The sequence below is a fragment of the Stegostoma tigrinum genome, chromosome 2, assembly GCF_030684315.1.
Source record: "Stegostoma tigrinum isolate sSteTig4 chromosome 2, sSteTig4.hap1, whole genome shotgun sequence".
In the NCBI taxonomy this organism is placed as follows: Eukaryota; Metazoa; Chordata; class Chondrichthyes; order Orectolobiformes; family Stegostomatidae; genus Stegostoma; species Stegostoma tigrinum.
In genome coordinates, this window is record NC_081355.1 from 148113455 (window position 1) to 148133985 (window position 20531).

Consider the following 20531-nt stretch of genomic DNA (forward strand, 5'->3'; position numbering starts at 1 on the left):
TGGGACTATATCTTACTGATGGGGGTCAGATCATGTGGAGCCCCTGTAGCTGTTCCTCATTCTATACAGCTTGCACAGTGTGTTGACTGTGTGAGATTCTCAGTTCAAGCTGTGTCTGTTACTAAGGAACAATGCATTTAGAAAATCAGAGCATGTTCAGGCAGAATCAAAATCATTTCCTAAATGGGAAATCAGTGCAAAATAGAGTCGCTTGTGGATGTATCCAGTAAAATAAATAAAACAGAACCAGTATATGCAATTTGCATGGATTTCCAAAAAGCATTCAGTATGGTCTCACCTGGAAGGTTAGTAAGCAAGATTAGGGCTAATGGAGTTGGGGATTATATGAATGTAGGATTTGTTAATGGACAGGAAGCAGAGTAGGAATAAACCAGCCATTTTCAAATTGAGAGGTTGTAGCTGGTGGAGTTCTTCAAGGATTTGTGCTGAGGCCTTAACTATTTACAATCTATATTGATGAATGAGACAGAAAGACTAAGTAAATATGTATCTAGGAATATTGCAATTACAAAGCCAGCCGGGAGTATGAGGAGGCCATTGAGAGATTAAGTGAGCGGACAAGTGAGTAGCCGATAGACCAAACATACAGAAAACTGAGAGGTTATTCACTTTGGTAATAAAAATATAAAATCCCAATTTATTATAAAAGACATTAATCGCTTAAATGTTGATGGTCAGAGAGATTTCGGTGTACCTGTACATGAAATAAAGAAGGTTGGAATACAGGTGTAGCAAGAAATTAGGAAGGTAAACAGCATGTAACCTTTATTTCAATGGGGTTGGAATGCAAACAATATAAAAGTCTTGTTGCAATTTTATGCGATAACACCTGGAACATGATATGCAGTTTTGATTTACGATTGCAACTTACAGAATCCTGAGAGATCCGGAGACAGTGGTCGTGGAGAAGGTGTTTCCACCAGCAGGAGAGACTAGGACCCAAGGACACAGCCTCAGGATAATGAGACAAACCTTTAGAAATGAGAGAAAGAGGAATTTCTGCAAGAGGCTATGAATGCCAAGTAACTCAGTGTATTTAAGACAGAGATGGATACTTCCTCAATTGGTCAGAGGATCAAAGGCTTTTTTTTCTTTATTCATTCACAGGATGAGGGCATCGCTAGCTAGGCAGCATTTATTGCCCATCGGGCAGTTAAGGGTCAACATATTGCTGTGGGTCTGGAGTCACATATAAGCCAAACCAGGTAAGGATGGTAGTTTCCTTCCCTAAAGGGCATTAGTGAACCAGATGGGTGTTTCTGACAATGGATTCATGGTCATCATTAGACTCTTAATTCTAGATATTTGTTGCATTCAAATTCCACCATCTGCCATGGTGGGATTCGAATCCAGATCCCCAGAACATTATCTGGGTCTCTGGGTTAACAGTCCAGCCATAATACCACGAGGCCATTGCCTCCCCAGGGAGAAGGCAGGAGGGACTTGACAGGGTAGACACAAATATGTTCCCTGGCTGGGAAATCTTGAACATGGGTGCACACTTCCATGGTAAGATGATGAGCAATTTTGTCAATCAGTCATTCATGTTGATACGGGCAAATTTTTGGTCTCTTAGGGAATATGGGAAGCTGGCAGAAAAATGGAATTGAAATGAATGTTTAGATTTGACAATGTTCACTAACAGAACAGACTTGTGGACCCATATTATCATCTTTTGCTCCGATTGCTCATGTTTGCATGCTCCTTCTTCCCTTTAACATGCTGCCCAATTTTCATGTTACTAATGCATGCGTCATAAAATTGCCAACATTTTGCAGGTATGTGTGCCCCGACCATTGTTGAAAATTCAGATGGGGCATCTTTGCTTTTGAAAAATTCATTCAGGGGATGTAGAACTTTGCTTTCTGGACCAGCATTTACAGTACTTCGCTAGTTTCCCCAAGAAAGTGACGGTGAGCTGTCTTTCTGAACTGCTGCAGTCCATTTAGTGTAGGTACACCTGCAATGCTGTTAGGGAGGGATTTTAACCCATCTATAACTTTTGCCATTAACATCAATGAAGATGGTGGAAATCTACCCCCACTGCCTTATTTGAATCTACAGGTTAATTCTAATCTAAACAATGCAATTCATTCTTAATACCATCTGGATGAGTAGGAGTGAGAAATAAATGTGATTTTGTCAGGTTAGCCTGCAGCCTGAGTGTAAATTAATAAACAAACTAAATAATTTATCTGTCGCCGTGACCAAAACCAACTTACCTGACATGAACCTAATTTTGGCTACAATGTACAGAAGTTGCTTAATCCCAGGGGCTGCCTTAACAACTGGCTCCAGTATCAAAGCAGATTGCCTCAGTAGAGGAGAAAGAGGTTGTCCTTGCAGAGTGGACTAAAGGAGGGATCAAAACATTGTAGTTATGATAAGCAGTGGTCGAAACAATAGCATTTTAGATTCTGCCATAGTCAAAACACAAATCTTAAATGATGAAACACAGGCGTGCACGATATCGCAAAATTTGGGGAATCATGATTTGAGCCCAACTGTAGTGCGGCAGAAAAGAGTATTATGAATTGCCGTGCGTAGGCTCCCAGCACGTGGGCTGGTTGGTAGCAACAGACTGTACATCAGGCACATTGCACAAAGGGTACCAGCAGTGGCTGAGGTTTGTAGCACTTTGCCCCTGACTTTGGGTTCCTGAAAATTTGAAGCTGGCAACACCAGCACAATCCTGAGGGAATGTTGCACCCTTGAATATTAAAATGGACGTTCCCTCTGCCTGGACAAAAACAGAAGTTGCTGGATAAGCTCAGCAGGTCTAGCAGCATCTATGAAGCAAAATCAGAGTTAAGATTTCGGGTCCGGTGACCCTTCTTCAGAGCCCTCTCTGATTTACAGCATCCTCAGTTCTTTTGGTTTTTGTTCCATCTGCTTGTTTAGGTGTACATAAAAGATTCCGTGACATTATTTTAAAGAACAGCAGAGGAGTTATCTCTGGTGTCCTGCTCAATATTTATCTCTCCACCCTACATCAGACAATAAAACAGCTGTTTGGGTTATGATCACATCAAATTTGCTGGTGTTCAATATGTGCAAATTGGCTAAACAATCTCCTACATGATGACCATGATGGCACCTCAAAAATACTTATATAGTTCTAAATCCCTTTAAATTGCGCAGTGGTCATGAGAAGCGCTTTCTAAATGCAAGTCTTTCTTCCTTATTTTTCTCATCAGTGCAACAATTGCTAGCCATCCATCCTATTACTGATACCTGGATGACTCCTATTAGATCCTGTCAGTAAACTATACAATAAGCCACAAAATAAAGGTCATTCAGATCATTAAGCCCAGTCTTGTAAGTGACCAAACATAACCATTGATAGGCTCTATTCATTTTCCAGGTTGAACATCCATCCTCCTTCACCACTGGCCTACCATTGCTACAGTTTGTACTCTCCAGATGAAGGACTGTAACAACCTCTTTGGCAGCAGAAACCTAACCACCTCAAACAGCAAGGTTAACAGAAGCATAAGAATATCACCATTGAGTTCACAGATACATTACAATACTACCGTCTCCAAGGTCACCTCTAAGTCATTCACTATTTTGACTTGTAAACATATGATTGCTGATATAATGCGGGCCTGACCACTAGAACCCACATCTAGAAAACAAATTTTTAAAAGTTTATGGAATCGGATGTTTTTCATCCATGTCTTAAAAGTGTAAGATGAAGTCAGTGTGATCTCACCTGGGCTGCTCTCTGATCAGAGACGGAGACGGATGGTGGTGGTTTAACAAGAGGCAGAAGGAGGGGCTGAGGAAGAGAACCCTTCATGGTTATCTCAGCCAATGCAGGAACTGAACTCACATTGTTAGTATCAATGTGCATCACAAACTGAGTCCACAAAAAGATCAGCCATGATCTTATTGAATGGCGGTATGGGCTCAATAGGCCACATGGTCTAATGTTGCTCCTATTTCTATGTTCTTATGTAAACTAGCCATCCAGCCGACTGAACTAAACTAAATTCCTGTTTATTCTGTGGAAAGTGTGACTGATGAAACTCATGTCGATCAGTTGGTATAGATTGGGTTATTAGACTTTGCTGGTATACATCTATAGTTTTGACAATCATCAAACATTGTGTTCCAGACAAGATTTGATCATTTTAACTGGATTTATGGCACAGAAATTCCACTCCTAAACTGAGATTCATGCAGTTGAGTCACTAATGTTTTGACCCATTTCACCATGAAGATAACATAATGGTGTGATGACAAGCCCCATTCCAGATTAGCTTGTTACTTCAGTGCAGTACTGAAGGAGTGTTATATTGTAGAAGGGCTGCACTTTTATTCATCTACCTAAATGGATGTAAAAGATCCCTTGCCATTATTTGAAGAAGTCCTGTAAGTTCCATTTCTGTCCTGAATAACGTTCCTCTCTTAACCAACACTACACATGAGCTCGGGCTTTTCTCTCTGGAGAGAAGGAGGAAGAGAGGTGACCTGATTGAGGTGTACAAGGTAATAAGAGGCATGGATAGAGTCAATAGCCAGAGACCTTTCCCCAGGGCAGGATTGACTGCCACGAGGGGTCATAGTTTTAAGGTGTTAGGAGGAAGTTATAGAGGAGACGTCAGAGGGAGGTTCTTCACCCAGAGAGTTGTGAGGGCATGGAATAGCTTACCAGTGGTAGTCGTGGAAGCGGAGTTATTAGTGACATTTAAGCGACTGCTGGACATGCACATGGACAGCAGTGAATTGAGGGGAATGTAGGTCAGGTTATTTTATTTTTGGATTAGGATTATTCCACGCACAACATCGTGGGCCGAAGGGCCTGTACTGTGCTGTACTTTTCTGTGTTCTGTGTTCTAACACGTCAAAATCCTTTCTTATTTCCTGATTGTGGTCCATTGCAGTATGCAAACTGATGGCTGCATTAACCAGCATGACAATAGTGATGCACTTCAAAAATGGTTATAAAATGCTGTGACATATTAGAAGTCACGATGGAATTTGTTTCCTGTGTTCAGATTGTTTAAAACCAGTTTTTAGCAAGAACCATCTCTCTGAGTATTTCAAAAGCCTTTCCTACTCAATTATTAAAGAAATACCTAAAATTTTATGTTTAGTTCCTGACTTCAAGTTAGTTTTAAACGTCATATCTTCTGAAAACAAAAAAGCAGAGAGCAAATTATGGAGAGAAACTTATTTATAAAGGTCAATGTCAAACTTGCTGTATTGTTTGACAGTTTGGCCCACAATCATTTAATGCATGGCACTGTGATAATTGGCTTGAGTTCAATCACAAGGCTGGCTTTTTGTTCCTAACAGCACTATTAGAAACAGGAAGGCAGATGCTGGGAAAAATGACCATGGTATTTCACGTAATGTTATACCCCCTACCCAACTCATGATCCAACTCCAGGGGAGCATAAAGTTCTGATCTACATAACATTAGAATAAATAGTTTTGTGCTTAATGCTGAAAAGATGACTTGCATTAATTCAGCAGTTCTCACAACCAATGGACACCTCAAAGGCATTATAGCCATTGAGGTAATTTATGAAATGTAGTCACTGTCATATATTAAGAAGTATGGAGGCCACAGTGAATTCCCATAAACATCAATGTGACCATTGTTCATCTACTTTTATTATATTGATTAAGTGATAAATATTGACCAGTTCACCAAGGATTACACCTTTGCTCTCCTTTGGAATTGTGCTGTGGGATCTTTTGTAAAGTTGCCCAAGAATAAAAGAATAAAATGTCTGAAGAAGGGTTTAGGCCCAAAATGTCAGCTTTCCTGCTCCTCTAATGCTGCTTGGCCTGCTGTGTTCATCCAACTCTACACCTTGTTATCTAAGAATAAAATGGTTCTTAGCAACAGGTGATTCCACTATATGAGAGTTTTTTTTAATTTGCAGTCACTAAAAAGCATAATTTTGTTTTGTAAATTCAGTCGGAATGCGCTGCAAAAATCTGTAAACCATGCATCCAGCCTAAAATTACATTAAAATAGTTTTTGGGCCCCAAGGTTGCACAGTACCTATAATTGAGGGTGGGTGGGAGGTTTGCTGGGAATCACAGGGCCCAGGATAGTGACTTGTTGTCACTGTTGTCATGTCCATACTGCCTACTAATTACAATGATTTCTGCCTCCAACCAGCACCATTTGAAAGATTAATCCACAGTCCAATGGGTGGCTGCCCTGCCATTTCATTCATGATATCAATTATCTTTGTTCCTTCATGGGATGTGGTGTTGCTGGCAAGGCCAGCGTTTGTTATCCATCTCTCACGGCCCTGGAACTAAGTGGCTTGCCAAACCTTTCCAGAGGTCACTTGTCAACTACTTTGCTGTGGATCTGGAGTCACCAGTTAAGGACAGTAGGTTTCTTTTGCAAAATGGCATTAGTGAACCAGATGAGATTTTACAACAACCTGTGACAGTTTTCTGGAGTAGTATCTTATAGGGATCGAGCAATATGGGTTATAGCGAGATGTGTGAGGCCCATCTTGGCCACGTGGTCATCTCTTCCTAGAATCATTGAAACCTTACAGTGTGGAAACAGGTCATTCAACCCACTGAGTCCACATCGATCCTACAAAGACCACCCCAGGCAAAGCCATTCCCCCCACCCAATCCCTTAACCCTGCATTCTCTATGACCAAACCACCTAACCTGCACATCTTTGGACTGTGGTAGAAACCACAGCACCCAGAGGAAACCCACACAGACACAGCTAGAACTCCACATAGACAGTTGTTTGCGTGTGGAATTGAACCCCAGTCCCTGGCGCTATGAGGTAGCAGTGCTAACCACTGAGCCACCGTACTGCCCCACTTCATCTTTTATGCTTTGCACAAACAGTTTGGTGAGATGTCACCTCATGATAATTACTGATTTTTAAACACCACCACTTGCCTCATTAATATTCAGGCTCCCCTCTTATCAGACTCCCTAAACAAGCTGGTCATCCAAGAAGCTCGACAAGGAAACCAGAGCAAGCACCTGGTGATTCCAGGTGTCCACTTGCCCAGATCGACCACCATGATGGAAGTTGGACTCTACCATTGCAGTGCACACGCCAAGCACACCAGCCATATCGATCCCACATCCATAGACACTGACATTTGACATGTATCTGCATCTAAGAGCCCTCTCGTTGCATCTCTGATTCATTTAGAGGTCACATCTGCTCTTCAGTGCTGTATCTGAGACTGCACCAGTAATTATCATTAGAATGCCGCAGTAAGAACACTGAGCACTTGCAGGCACACACCCAGCTTGTGCATTCAACCGAGCTCCACCTCTGGGCTCTTCACTCACTGTCATATAACTCGCTCTCTTTGACTCTACCTTTAGACCATAAGACATAGGAGTGGAAGTAAGGCCATACGGCTCATCAAGTCCACTCCGTCATTTAAATCATGGCTGATGTGCAATTCAACACCACTTCCCTGCACCCTCCCCGTAGCCCTCGATTCCTTCTGAGATCAAGAATTTGCCGATCTCTGCCTTGAAGGCATCCAACGTCCCAGCCTCCACTGCACTCTGCGGCAATGAATTCCACAAGCCCACCACTCTCTGGCTGAAGAAATGTCATCTCATTTCTGTTTTAAATTTACCCCCTCTAATTTTAAGGCTGTGCCCACGGGTCCTAGTCTCCCCGCCTAATGGAAACAACTTCCTAGCGTCCACCCCTTCTAAACCATACATTATCTTGTAAGTTTCTATTAGATCTCCCCTCAACCTTCTAAACTCTAATGAGTACCATCCCAGGATCCTTAGCCGTTCATCATACGCTAAACCTACCATTCCAGGGATCATCCGTGTGAATCTCCGCTGGACACGCTCCAGGGCTAGTATGTCCTCCCTGAGGTGTGGGGCCCAAAATTGGACACAGTATTCTAAATGGGGCCTAATTAGAGCCTTATAAAGCCTCAGAAGCACATCGCTGCTTTTATATTCCAACCCTCTTGAGATAAACGACAGCATTACATTCGCTTTCTTAATTACAGACTCTACCTGCAAGTTAACCTTTAGAGAATCCTGGACCAACACTCCCAGATCCCTTTGCACTTCTGATTTGCGAACTTTCTCACCGTTTAGAAAATAGTCCATGCCTGTATTCTTTTTTCCAAAGTGCAAAACCTCACATTTACTCACACTGAATTTCATCAGCCATTTCCTGGACCATTCTCCTAAACTATCTAAATCTTTCTGCAGCTTCCCCACCTCCTCAGTACTACCTGCCTGTCCACCTATCTTCGTATCATCGGCAAACTTCACCAGAATGCTCCCAGTCCCTTTCTGTTCACAATATCTCTGCCTTGCATCGCCTTGACAATTTTGAGCTTTCCTGCCCACACAACAACCCCACCCCCCAACTACAGATAACAGGCCCTTGTTACTGCTATCTTGCCTTGCCATTTAGCACAGAGTCAGGAATCTTGTCATTATTGTCAGGTGATCTCAGCACAGTCAGTGTCTGATACCATACCAGGCCCTGCTCAGGGCGATCAGAGTCAGGAACCCTCATCAAAAGGGGTGCAGAGCTGAATCATGGGATGCCCACCTCCCAGCTTGAATCTTTAGAATTATCGAATTTTACAGTATGGAAGGAGGCCATTCTACCCATCGTATCTGTACCAACTCCCAAACAAGCTATCCAGCGAGTCCCATTCTCCAGCCCTGTCTCGTTACCCCTCTAAATCCATCACTATCAAATATATCTCCTGCTCTCTTTTGAAACTTCCTCTGGAATCCACCTCCACCACACTCCTAGGCAGCGAATCCCAAATCCTAAAAACTCTCTGAGTAAAGACTTTTCTCCTCTTCACACTTCTAGCTCTCTTGCTGACAATCTTGAAATTATGATCCCTAGTTACTGGCATAACAACTAGTGGAAACATATTCTTCTTTACCTAAAGTTTTGGCAAAGATCTGTAGCTCGGGTTGTGGGTGAGGTTGTTGACTTGCTCGCTGAGCTGTCTTGTTTTTGTTCAGACATTCTGTCACCATGCTAGATGACATCATCAGTGCAGCCTCCAATGAAGCGATGTTATTCTACTCTGCTTGAGATGGAACACCACGCATGCACACGCACACACACATGCATACATGCACAAATGCACGCACACACGCACACAGACATACACCCAAGAACAAACACACACGCACACAGACACACCCATGTGCACACATGCACACACACACATGCACACAGACACACACACACACAACACACACACACACACACACACACACACACACACACACACACACACACACACACGCATTCACACGTGCAGAATTACAGCTTTATAATAGGATTCAAAGTTAGACCTTACCAGTTGAAGAACCTTCCCCAGGAGAAAGGACTGTGTTCCGATTCTAATCTGGCATTTGCTGCATTTATTGTCCCACAAATTGACAGATCGGTGAATTACATGCATTGAATTGCCCCACAATCAGTCCAGTCATGCACCTAGTCAGCGATCATTTTGTTGGTTAGCAGTGTTTAGTCCGCTGACTTCACAGCTCAGTGACCACACTAAATCAGAAATCACCAAAAGGATTGCAATATGAAAGCATCAATCAGGCACTAGCTGGCGCATTATCAGTGGAAGGTGATGGCCTGCCATATTCTTGTATTAATCCAGAGCCTAAGTAATGTTTTGGGGACCTGGGTTCAAATCCTGCCATGGGATTAAAAATCTGGAAATAAAAGTCTAATGATGACCATGAAATGATTGTTGGGTGAGAAGTTGGTTCACTCATGTCCTTTGGTGAAGGAAAGAATTGTCTGGTCTGGCCCAAATATGATTCCAGACCCATCAATGTGGTTGCCTCTTAACTGCCCTCTAGGTAATAAATGCTGGTCTAGCTAGTGATGCCCACAGTCCACTGAATACTGACAACTCTGCACATGTTTAAATAATTTCTGGCAGCCATCTTTAATGGGGATGTGCACTGGGGACTACACAAACAGCTCTGCCTCAAATCACCACCATTGAAGGGGCTTTTTTTTTAAGAAATGCAAGCTTTTGATGTTGACGCTCACCTGATCTGGACAGAGGGCTAAAAATTTCTTTACAATGTCAAGCATGAATTCAGGGTTGAGCTTCTCATAGTACTCCAAACCAAGAGGAAGGTCCTCGAATGAACTGAAGTGAATGTCTACAGCTCGGTTCAGAAACTTGATGATTATTTTTGGTTCTTGCCCTTTAACTACAGCTAGCACTGCCTGAAGATAAGCCAGCTCCTTCAAGAGAATATAGACTTGTGTCAACTGAGTTAAGTGAAATGATGAAACCCATTAAAATACATAAGCTATTCTGGAATGCCACTGCTCTCTACCATCTCAGTGCGGTTACACCAAAGGACTGCAGTGGAAAGTCCGAAAATGAGCTGAGGACCACAACCATAAATGTTCTGCTGGAAAAGAGGAGGGGGGTCCTTTGCAGAAATGGCCACCTGTATGTCATCTGGGCTATGCCAGGTGTCTGGCGCATCCTGCCTGGACATCTTCTGCTATCTGGGATAAAAGTTCAGCACATTGGAAAAATGATGTTCGGCTAGAGCGGCCAACTGGAGTGAGAGAGAGAGAGACAGAGTGTTTGAGCAGGCCGCATTACCCACATCTGTCTCTTGAGGGTGACAGAAATGGATCCATGGTGGGACATATTCAGATTGACAAATCTTCTCCAGACTCAGCGGGTGCTGGCATTACATGGAGAAGCCTATGGATATTTAGACCCTAAAAATCATTGGCCCAGATGTTGTAGTTAGCGGCGAAGGAACAGAACTCTCCGGAGGCCTGTCAGCAAAGTCTTCACCAGGACACCCTCTACAGAGATAGAAATGAGTTTCTTCAATCAACCAGATTGAAAAATCCTAACTGAGATATGCAGTCCACACAAAGTGTAACTAAACATTGGAAAATACCGATATGATTAAAGGAGAGTTGTAAAATAGATAGAAGTAAAAATATAGTTTTGAGCTGTATAAATATGTCCAACATTATTTTCCTTAGAGGCAATGAGACTCCAAACTTGTAAAATGATATATCAAACTATTCAGCAATAATTATGATGCAGTTAGAAACTCATTCACACCAGTCTAACTGTTTCAGCTGTTATCATGCAGAGTGAGTAGTCAAGTGTCACAGCTCATGCTCTTTTTAGTCGTGTCAGTGCTAAACAGGGCTGTCATGATGCAGTGCCAGTGGCCCTAACCCTAAGCTAGGTGGCCTGATTCCAAGTCCCACCTGCTCTGGAAGAGTGGAATAAAGTCTATGAACAGGTTGTTTAGGAAAATATCTTTAGCAGACTGGATAGGAAATAACTAATCCCCTTGGTCAAACAATTACGAACCAGAGGAAACTGCTTTAAGGTGATTTCAGTAGTTTCAGTACCAAGTCCAATGATGAGGATTGCAATAGTATACCCTGTGGTAGAAGCAGGGTATCCCTGACAGCAACCTCTGGATCTGTATGTTTAACTGGAAACACATGGGTGTAATGCTTGCTGTCCAATTTATCCTGTTTTAACAGCAAGTGCTGCTAATCTCTGTTATTCTTGTTACAAACAAATCTGGCCCAAGATAGTTCTAATCTCTTCACAAAAAAAGCATTTTAGTCATTTCAAGGGGATCGTTTAACGACACCACATCTAAAAATATTGAAAGTATGAAGTTCAGATGTTCATTAATTGTTTGTGATGTATACGGATTTAAAACAAAATATCTTGTTATAAATTATATGTCTGCAGAGATTTCTTCTCGTCTGTATCCTTGAAAAATCATAGGAGTTATTTTATAATGTAATATTGTATTGCAAGTGATTTTTTTTAATCTTATTACATTTTCTATCTATTGATTTTAAGATATTTCTGCCAGCAAGAGTCCCAAACAAAACTGGGGTGTTATTGGGTGCATTGCTTCCCCTACTAATGACATTTTAATTTGGTTTCCATTTTTCCCTTTAGTTACAATAAGCTGTTTGTGTTCTTTTTAATTTGTCTTTTGCTGTTACAAAATATATATTAATAAAATCCAGCAGGAGTGGAGAGTGTCTTTGAACGGGGTAGCAAGTCCTGTGTGAAAAAATAAAGAAGCTCTTCCAAAGTCAATTCTTCTCTGTAAGTGCTTTACAAATCGGCTGAAATTATCACTAACACTTACCGCAGATGTTCCCATTAACCCTTGCACTTCTTTGAGGAGTTCTAGCTGTTGTTCTGCATCTTCTAAATGCCCAAGTATAATCTCTGCCTGAATTCTTCCTAAACAAAACAGACTGTTCTTTACATTACCCAGTTACACCATCATTAGAGAGCTTTAGGGCTCACTTCTCGATTGAGATATAGGAAGGATATTATTAAGCTGGAGTGGGTTCAGAAGAGGTTTACCAAGATGTTGCTGGGAATGGAGGGTTTGAGTTATAGGGAGAAGCTGGATAGGCTGGACTTTTTCACTGGAACGTAGGAGGTTGAGAGGCGACCTGGAAGACGTTTCTATAATAATGAGGGATATAGGTAAGGTGAATGGCAGGTGTCTTTTTCCTAAGGGTGGAGGATTTCAAGACTAGGGGGCATATTTCTAAAGGAGAAAGATTTAGAAAAGGCATAAAGGGCAACTTTTTGACACAGAGAGTGGTTCAGGTGTGGAATAGACTTCCAGAGGAAGTGGTGGATGTGGGTAAATCACAACATTTAAAAGACATTTAGATAAATACGAGAATAAGAAATGTTTGGAGGGATATGAGCCAAATGCAGGCAGTTGGGACTAGTTTAGGTTGGGGTTGTAGTTGGCATGAACTGGTTAGACCAAAGGGTCTGTTTTCAATCTGTATGACTCCACTTTATGACTTAGAGATGGAGATTTCAGTTATGTTTGTTGTAATGTTGCTTCAAAGATCATGCAGTTGAATACACTGATTAACATCTGATTCATTCATGTCTTTTAAGGAAGAAAACTGCCATCCTTACCTGGTCTGGCCTACATGTGACTCACAGCAATGTGGGTGACTCTAAAAAACTGCTCTCTGGGTAATTAGGGATGGGCGATGAATGCTGCCTGGTCAGTGATGCCCTCATCCCATGAATGAATAAAAAAAAACCCATACTCTAAACATGTATGTAAATGGTTTGGCATACAAAAACTATAAAATTTAACATATGACGCAACCAGTGTTAATCAGCAGGTAAAATATGTCTGAAAAGATCTCAACAGTGAACTCTTTGTTTTTGTTTTAAGAACTAAAACACAACACAACTAATGGAGAAGTTTAGTCTGAGCATATTCAGTCTTTTCATGTGAACCTTACAGACAAAAGTAATTTCCATATTATTCCCTTATATGTCTGTATTCCTTGACAAGGTTTAATTTTCTTAAACTTCCAGGTGCAAATGTTATAACTTCTGAAAATTTCTGATCAGTTCAGTCACATTTCTACATTCAATGTTAATACAGTTGTGTTGAGTAATTCTAAAGATCGTGGAGAATTGAGATAGGTGACCATTCATCATGGACAGGGATTTGAAGAGGATAGTTCTGCTCTGCTAAGAGTCGCTTCACATTGCATGTTATTATTTGAGATAGTGGCATAGTGGTTATGCCACTGATCTAGTAATCCAGAGGCCCAGAATAATTCCTTAGGCCACCGGTTCAAATCTTACCAGATTGTGGCAGATCGTGGAATATAATTTCAAATGAATAAAGAACTGATATATGAATGATGATGATGAAACTCTCAGCAATTGTTGTAAAATCCCATCTGGTTCACAGGGACATCTTAATCTGGTCTGGCTCACATGTGACTCCAGACTCACGGCAACTTGGTTGACTCTTAAGTGTGCTCTAAAATGGCCTGGCAAACCAATCAGTTGGAGGGCAGTTAGGGACAGTGGCAATACTATGGCTTTAGGAAGTGTATTTTGTCCTGAGTTTTTTTTGAAGAGTTTTAAGACAGAGTTCCTGAGCCGTCTATTTGAACCCAATAAAGTAAACAGCTTTTGAGGCCTTGGGGTTTCTTTGAAAGTTGGAACAATAGAAGCAGCCTGAATAGGTGGGATCAAGCTCCCAAAGAACCAGGTTTTTTCAATAGCAGTTGCTAGGATCTTGAAGCTAGGTTTGGAAGCTGCAGTACGTCTCTCCCTCCTATTCCCTTTCTCAGAGTTTTCTCTTGATGTTTTCCCTTCTGGACTGGAGAATTGCTTATGAGATACATTATCTATTATGTATTGAAATTCTATTTTACTGATTTTGCCTTTTGCCAAGGGTATGTTTATGGGATGTTACTATATTGAAACAGACTCTGTTGAGTATTTAAATAATGTATTATTGTGTTAAGATTTCCAATAGACTTAAATTATTCCAATTTCTACTTTCTTTTATTGTATTTTAACTATAGCATATGAATAAAATGTGTTTTGCTGCAAATCTGTTAGTCTAGCTGATCAAATTGCATCTGGACACAATGTCTGGCATTTACCTTCAAAATAAGAAAAAGTAGGGTCTAGACTATTTTCTGAATATATTTTGAAGGGGTTTGGTGTGGTCTATTACAGGATGGACAACAAATGCTGGCCTTATCAGTGCCAGACTCATCCGATGAAAGTATTAAGAATTATGTTGCAACTAATAGCCAGCACCTTCAAACTCACACTGCAGCAACCCAAGATCTTTGAGCAATATTTCAACTTACGCACCTGTCAGTGCAGGCATGTTGGTTTCACTCAGTTTCATTGCATCTGTGTACTGTTTCACTGCATCCCTCAATTTATCCTGGAGAAATAGTTGGAAACCCAGCTCTGTTGCAATTTCTGCGTCCGTGGGGGCCATGTATAGAGAACGCTCCACCAAACTGTAGGTCTGATCCAAAATAGTCTGGTTCCTGCCACACTGTCAAAGGCATAATGTGCATAACAGGTCAAATCTGTATTAGCAAACCAAACATTCAAAAGGAATTAGATATGTATTTGAAGGGAAGCACTGTAGGGTTTTGCTGGAGGTTCAGGGGAATAAATACACCAAACTTTTTCCAGACCATAGCATTGCTCTCTCTTTCAACAGACAGAGAAGGAGAGAGACAACTGGCGGTGATTTAACCTGAGGGTCACCAAGTGGGGATAATTCAATAGAAAGGTGTGATGGCCTCCTTGTCCAGTTCTATGATTTTGTCAAGCATCTATTCTTCAGCTGACAACGTTCAAATTAAAATTCAAAGTGAGTAAGCTCTCAACATCAAAATTAAAATTGAAATTTATCCTCTGGAGAATATTGATTCAATTCTTCATTTGGAAAGGTGCACATCAAAGTCAAATGTCTAAAGTAAAAAAAGTCTGTTTTGCTTACCAGTCTGCTTACTAAAACAGCTACACGTTGATAAAGCTTTGGATTCTGAGGTTCCTTTTTCTCCAAGGCACTAATGAGCTGTTTCACATAATTTTCAGCCTATATTAATAAATAGATTGTAAAAACATATAAATGATGGTACACTGTATTCAGAGCCTTAGCAATATGCAGCCACCCTCAGAGGGTTTTGGGTTGGCAACCACTCCCATTGTTCCAACCCCCTTGATACTGATGGCAACGGTTTCTGTCTCTCCGGTGGGATTTAGCTGTTGTGCCCCTGTTATAGTAGTTTATATAACTAGATTATGGTTGTAATGAGAAACAAAAACAGAAATTGCTGGAAAAGTTCAGCAGGTCTGGCAGCATATGTGGAGAGAAATCAGGGTTAACTTATTGGATTGAGTGACCCTTCCTCAGAACTGGTTGTTACGAGGTCTGGAGTGGTTTTGAGAAGACTTGATCTGAAAATCTGAGAACATGTTACTGGTAAAAAGAAGATATTCGGCCAACTATTGATGACTTCATCCATCACCTTATTAATGATTAGTAGGAGTCTTATTGGGCAGGAATTGGCTGCTTTATATGCCCTCTGTCCTATATGAGTAGGGTAGGGCAAGCCTGTGCAATATTTTACAATATGATAGGTAAATGTTAATATTCTAAATGTACTAGAACATCTTTGTTAACTGAGCAGTTTGCTTTGCTGCACGGGTCTTCAGCACTATAGTTGAGATACTATTAAGTCCATAAGAACAAAGACCTAGCCAACATCCAAGTTTGAACTAATAAGTGGCAAGTAACATTAGTGTCACACAAGTGCTAGGCAATGACCATTTCCTACAGGAGAGAATCGATCCATCACTCCTTAAATTTTAATTACATTACCATTGCTGAAACCCGACTATAACATCCTGCAGCAGCTCAAGTAGGCAGCTCACCGTCACCTTCGACACAGCAATTAGAGATGGGCCTTAAATGCTGGCCCCGCCACTGAAACTCACATCCCATGAATGAATAAAAACAAAAATCCCATGGCTTTTGTATCAGAGATATTGGGAACTGCAGATGCTGGAGAATCCGAGATAACAAAGTGTGGGGCTGGATGAACACAGCAGGCCAAGCAGCATCTTAGGAGCACAAAAGCTGACATTTCAGGCCTAGGCCCTTCATCAGAGCCCGAAACGTCAGCTTTTGTGCTCCTAAGATGCTGCTTGGCCTGCTGTGTTCATCCAGCTCCACACTTTGTTACCTCCTATAGTCCCATGGCTTTTGTTGTGTCCAGTGTACTCCGATATATTCTAGTGTCACACAGAAGTGAACCAAATTGACTGTGAAGTGGTACCTATGATGGTGGGCATCCTAGGAGGTGTGTGAGTGGGAACATTCACTTTGAGCTTTTGGCTGATCTTGCATGCTGCACATCTTTGTCATCAAATGAGACAAGGGTAGGACGTAAACCATCACCTTGAGGAAGGAGCCACCTACCGTGAGGAGGAGTCAGGAAATATTTCTGATGAGCTACTTTTGCAAACAATATCCCAGATTGCAGACAAAAAGCTTCCCTCATTCACTCATGTACAATGCAGTTGCATAGCCCTCTTGCATGGCAGAGGTGTCCTTAAGCATGTGTGCCCCCTCTCTCAACTCTGGTCTTCTGGGCCTTAAATGTCATCATGACATTCATTTTTCTGGTGGGGATTTGGTTGCTGCTACCATGAGGTACCAGCTCTCCTCTCCCTCATTCTCCTCCCCTAGTCTCCACCTGAGTGGACCATTCCCATGACCCCTTTGGCATCTGTTGATATAACTTGCTTTGTAATTGCTTCTCTTTAGTTCAAGCCACTCATCCCAGTGAATGTGTCACAAATGACCCTTGGGGATAGGAAAGATGAAGGGGGAACCAGTAGCTGTGATAGACTAGATTTTGAAAAGACATTCAATTAGGTATCACACAGGTTAATGGTCACAATAAAAGTTAACGGAATTTGGGTTAATAATTGTGATCCCTGTGGTACCCTACTAGTTACCATGTTGAAAATGCTCCCTTCGTCCTCACTCTCAGTCTTCTACTATTATTCCAATACTCCAATTATGTGCTATACCCAAGACCACGGGCTCTTATTTTAATTAGTAGCCTTTTATCAAATGCCTTTTGGAAATCCAAATATATTACATCTACTAGTTTCCCTTTATCTATTCTACTTGATACTTCTTCAAATAATTCCAATAAATTAATCAAACATGATTTACCCTTCATGGAGCCATGTTGGCTCTGGTAAGATTATGCATTTCTGAATGCTTTGCTATTACATCCTTTATAATTGACTCTTTAACATTTTCCCAATAAAAGCAGATAAGCCTACTGGCCTGTAGTTATCTGCTTTTTATTGTTTCCTTTTGGATAAAAAAGTTACATTGGCAGTTTTACAATCTCTGGAACTTTTCCAGAATCTAACGATTCTTCGAAGATTACAACCAACTCATCCACAACTCTAACCGCGCAGTTTCAAAAAATTCCTTTCTTCTTTTATCTGACAAAATGGTGTCAAAACCCATCATTTGCTAAGTAACACAGAAATATACTTTGAACAAAAGGGAACTAATGAGTTGGCTTCTCTTCAACATTCTTTTATGTGGATGACCATAAGTCATAGGAGGTAAAATAGGCCATTCAGCCCATCAGTTCTGTTCCACCTTTCAATGAGAACATTAGCTGATCTGATAATCTCAATTTCACTTTCCTGCCTTTTCCCGGAACCCTTGAGTTCTTTACTGATTGAAAATCTGTCCATCTCGCCCATGATGTACTTCGCTATGCAGCCTCAACAGGTCTCTGCGGTAAAAAAAATCACAGATTCATTATCCTCTGAGGGAAGAAATTCCTCATCATCTATGTCTTAAATGTGTGATTCCTTGTTCTCTGGTCCTAGACTTACCCACAAGCAGAAACAATCTTTCCACATCTAACCTAATAAGTCCCCTAAGAATCTTGTACATTTCAAAAAGGTCTCCTCTCATTCTTCTAAACTCCAATGCGAACAGGCCAAATCTACCAGGCTCCACCTCTTATAAGTTCCTCCATTCTTGGTATCAGCCTAGCACCTCCACTGCCAGTATATCTTTCCTTAGATGAGATGACCAATATTATTAAGAGTATTCCAGCTGAGGCCTTGTATATTTTTAGCAAAACTTTCCTACTTTCATTCTCTGTTCCCTTTAGAACAAAGGCCAACATTCCAATGTGCTTTCTCTAATACCCATTGAGCTTGGATGCTAGCTCATTATGATTCATGAATGAAGAAGGCCAAATTCCTTTGTTCTGTAGCTTTTTGCATTCTTTCTTTACTAAAGTGATATTCGGCTCCTCTAGTCTTCCTGCCAAAGTGCATAACCTCACATTTTATACTATATTCCATCAGGTTTCTTTTTGCTCTATTGCTTAGCCTGTCTACATCCCTTTGTAGACTCTTTGTGTCATTCTCATTATTTGTGCTTAGTGATTCAGATGGGTTCTCATCAAATCTCCAGACCTTGTCATTTCAAATTCACATTTGGGGTTTTGCAGAGGGTCTTGAGAACATAAGTAATGCGAGCAAGAGTTGCCGTTTTGGTCAGTTGAGTCGACTCCAGCATTCAATGCAATCATGGCCAGTCTTCCATTTCAACACAATTTTTCTGCACTAACTCCATATTTTTAGCATCTAGAAATCTATCCATCTCAGTCTTGATCATACCCAATCACAGCGCTTTCACAGCCTTCTGAGCTGGTGAATTTGCCAAACTCTGAGCTAAGAGGTTTTGAGTATGGAGTAGGGATGTATTGTTGTAGTTATACAGGACTTTGGTGAAGCCACACCTTCAGTATTGTGCACAGTTTTTGGTCTCCTAGTCTGAGGAAGGACATTTTTGCTGTTGAGAGAGTCCAGTGAAAGTTCACCAGATTGATTCCTGGGTTAGCAGGACTCTGGCAAGAATGGATCAACCAGCATTGTACTCTGAAATTCAGAAGAATGTTAAGAGTGGTGTGGTGGAATCTCAAGTTTCTATTAGATCTCCCCTCAACCTTCTAAACTCTAATGAGTACAATCCCAGGATCCTTAGCTGTTCATCATATGTTAAACCTACCATTCCATATGGGTTACGGTCAGGGGACGGAAAGGGAACCGGCAGGCAGTGCAGGGATCCCCTGTAGCCATTCCCGTCAACAATAAGTATACCATTTTGGACACTGTTGGGGGGGACAACTTACCAGGGGAAAGCAGTGGGGCACAGGTCTTTGGCACAGAGTCTTCCCTGCTGCTCAGAAGAGAAGGGGGAAGAGGAGCAGAGCAGTAGTCATTGGCGACTCCATAGTTAGGGGGACAGACAGGAGGTTCTGTGGGGATGAGAGAGACTCACAGTTGGTGTGTTGCCTCCCAGGTGCCAGGGTGTGTGATGTCTCTGATCATGTTTTTGGGATCCTTAAGGGGGAGGGGGAACAGCCCCAAGTCGTGGTCCATATTGGCACCAACAACATAGGTAGGAAGAGAGATGGGGATTTAAGGCAGAAATTCAGGGAGCTAGGATGGAAGCTGAGAGCTTGGATGAACAGAGTTGTTGTCTCTGGTTTGTTGCCCGTGCCACGTGCTAGTGAGGCGAGGAATAGGGAGAGAGAGGAGTTGAACACGTGGCTACAAGGATGGTGCAGGAGGGAGGGTTTTGGATTCTTGTATAATTGGGGCTCTTTCTGGGGTAGGTGGGACCTCTACAAGCAAGATGGTCTTCACCTGAACCAGAGGGGTACCGATATCCTGGGGGTGAGATTTGCTAAGGCTATTCGGGTGGGTTTAAACTAATTCAGCAGGGGTATGGGAACCAAACTTGTAGTTCGAGTATAGAAAAGGTTGAGAGTAGGGAGGTCCAAAATAAAGTTTCAGGGAAGCAAGATGGCACCGGCAAGCAAGAAGTTGGTTTGAAGTGTGTCAACTTCAACGCCAGGAGCATCCGGAATAAGGTGGGGGAACTTGCAGCATGGGTTAGTACCTGGGAATTCGATGTTGTGGCCATTTCGGAGACATGGATAGAGCAGCGACAGGAATGGTTGTTGCAGGTTCCAGGATTTAGATGTTTCAGTAAGAACAGAGAAGATGGTAAAAGCGGGGGGAGGTGTGGCATTGTTGGGCAAGGACAGTATTACA

The 20531-nt window shown here is 41.7% G+C and overlaps 1 protein-coding gene across 1 annotated transcript in view; it reads right to left on the minus strand.

Moving 5' to 3' along the window:
• LOC125462908 (tetratricopeptide repeat protein 21B-like) overlaps positions 1 to 20531 on the minus strand; it is a 122402-nt gene that overhangs the window by 78669 nt on the left and 23202 nt on the right. The window contains exons 7-11 of the mRNA XM_059640004.1: positions 15355 to 15453; positions 14705 to 14901; positions 12184 to 12277; positions 10064 to 10264; positions 2244 to 2373 (exon numbers count right to left, since the gene is read on the minus strand). Of these exons, the coding sequence (XP_059495987.1) occupies positions 2244 to 2373; positions 10064 to 10264; positions 12184 to 12277; positions 14705 to 14901; positions 15355 to 15453 (721 nt within the window). The remainder of the gene's footprint in view (positions 1 to 2243; positions 2374 to 10063; positions 10265 to 12183; positions 12278 to 14704; positions 14902 to 15354; positions 15454 to 20531) is intronic.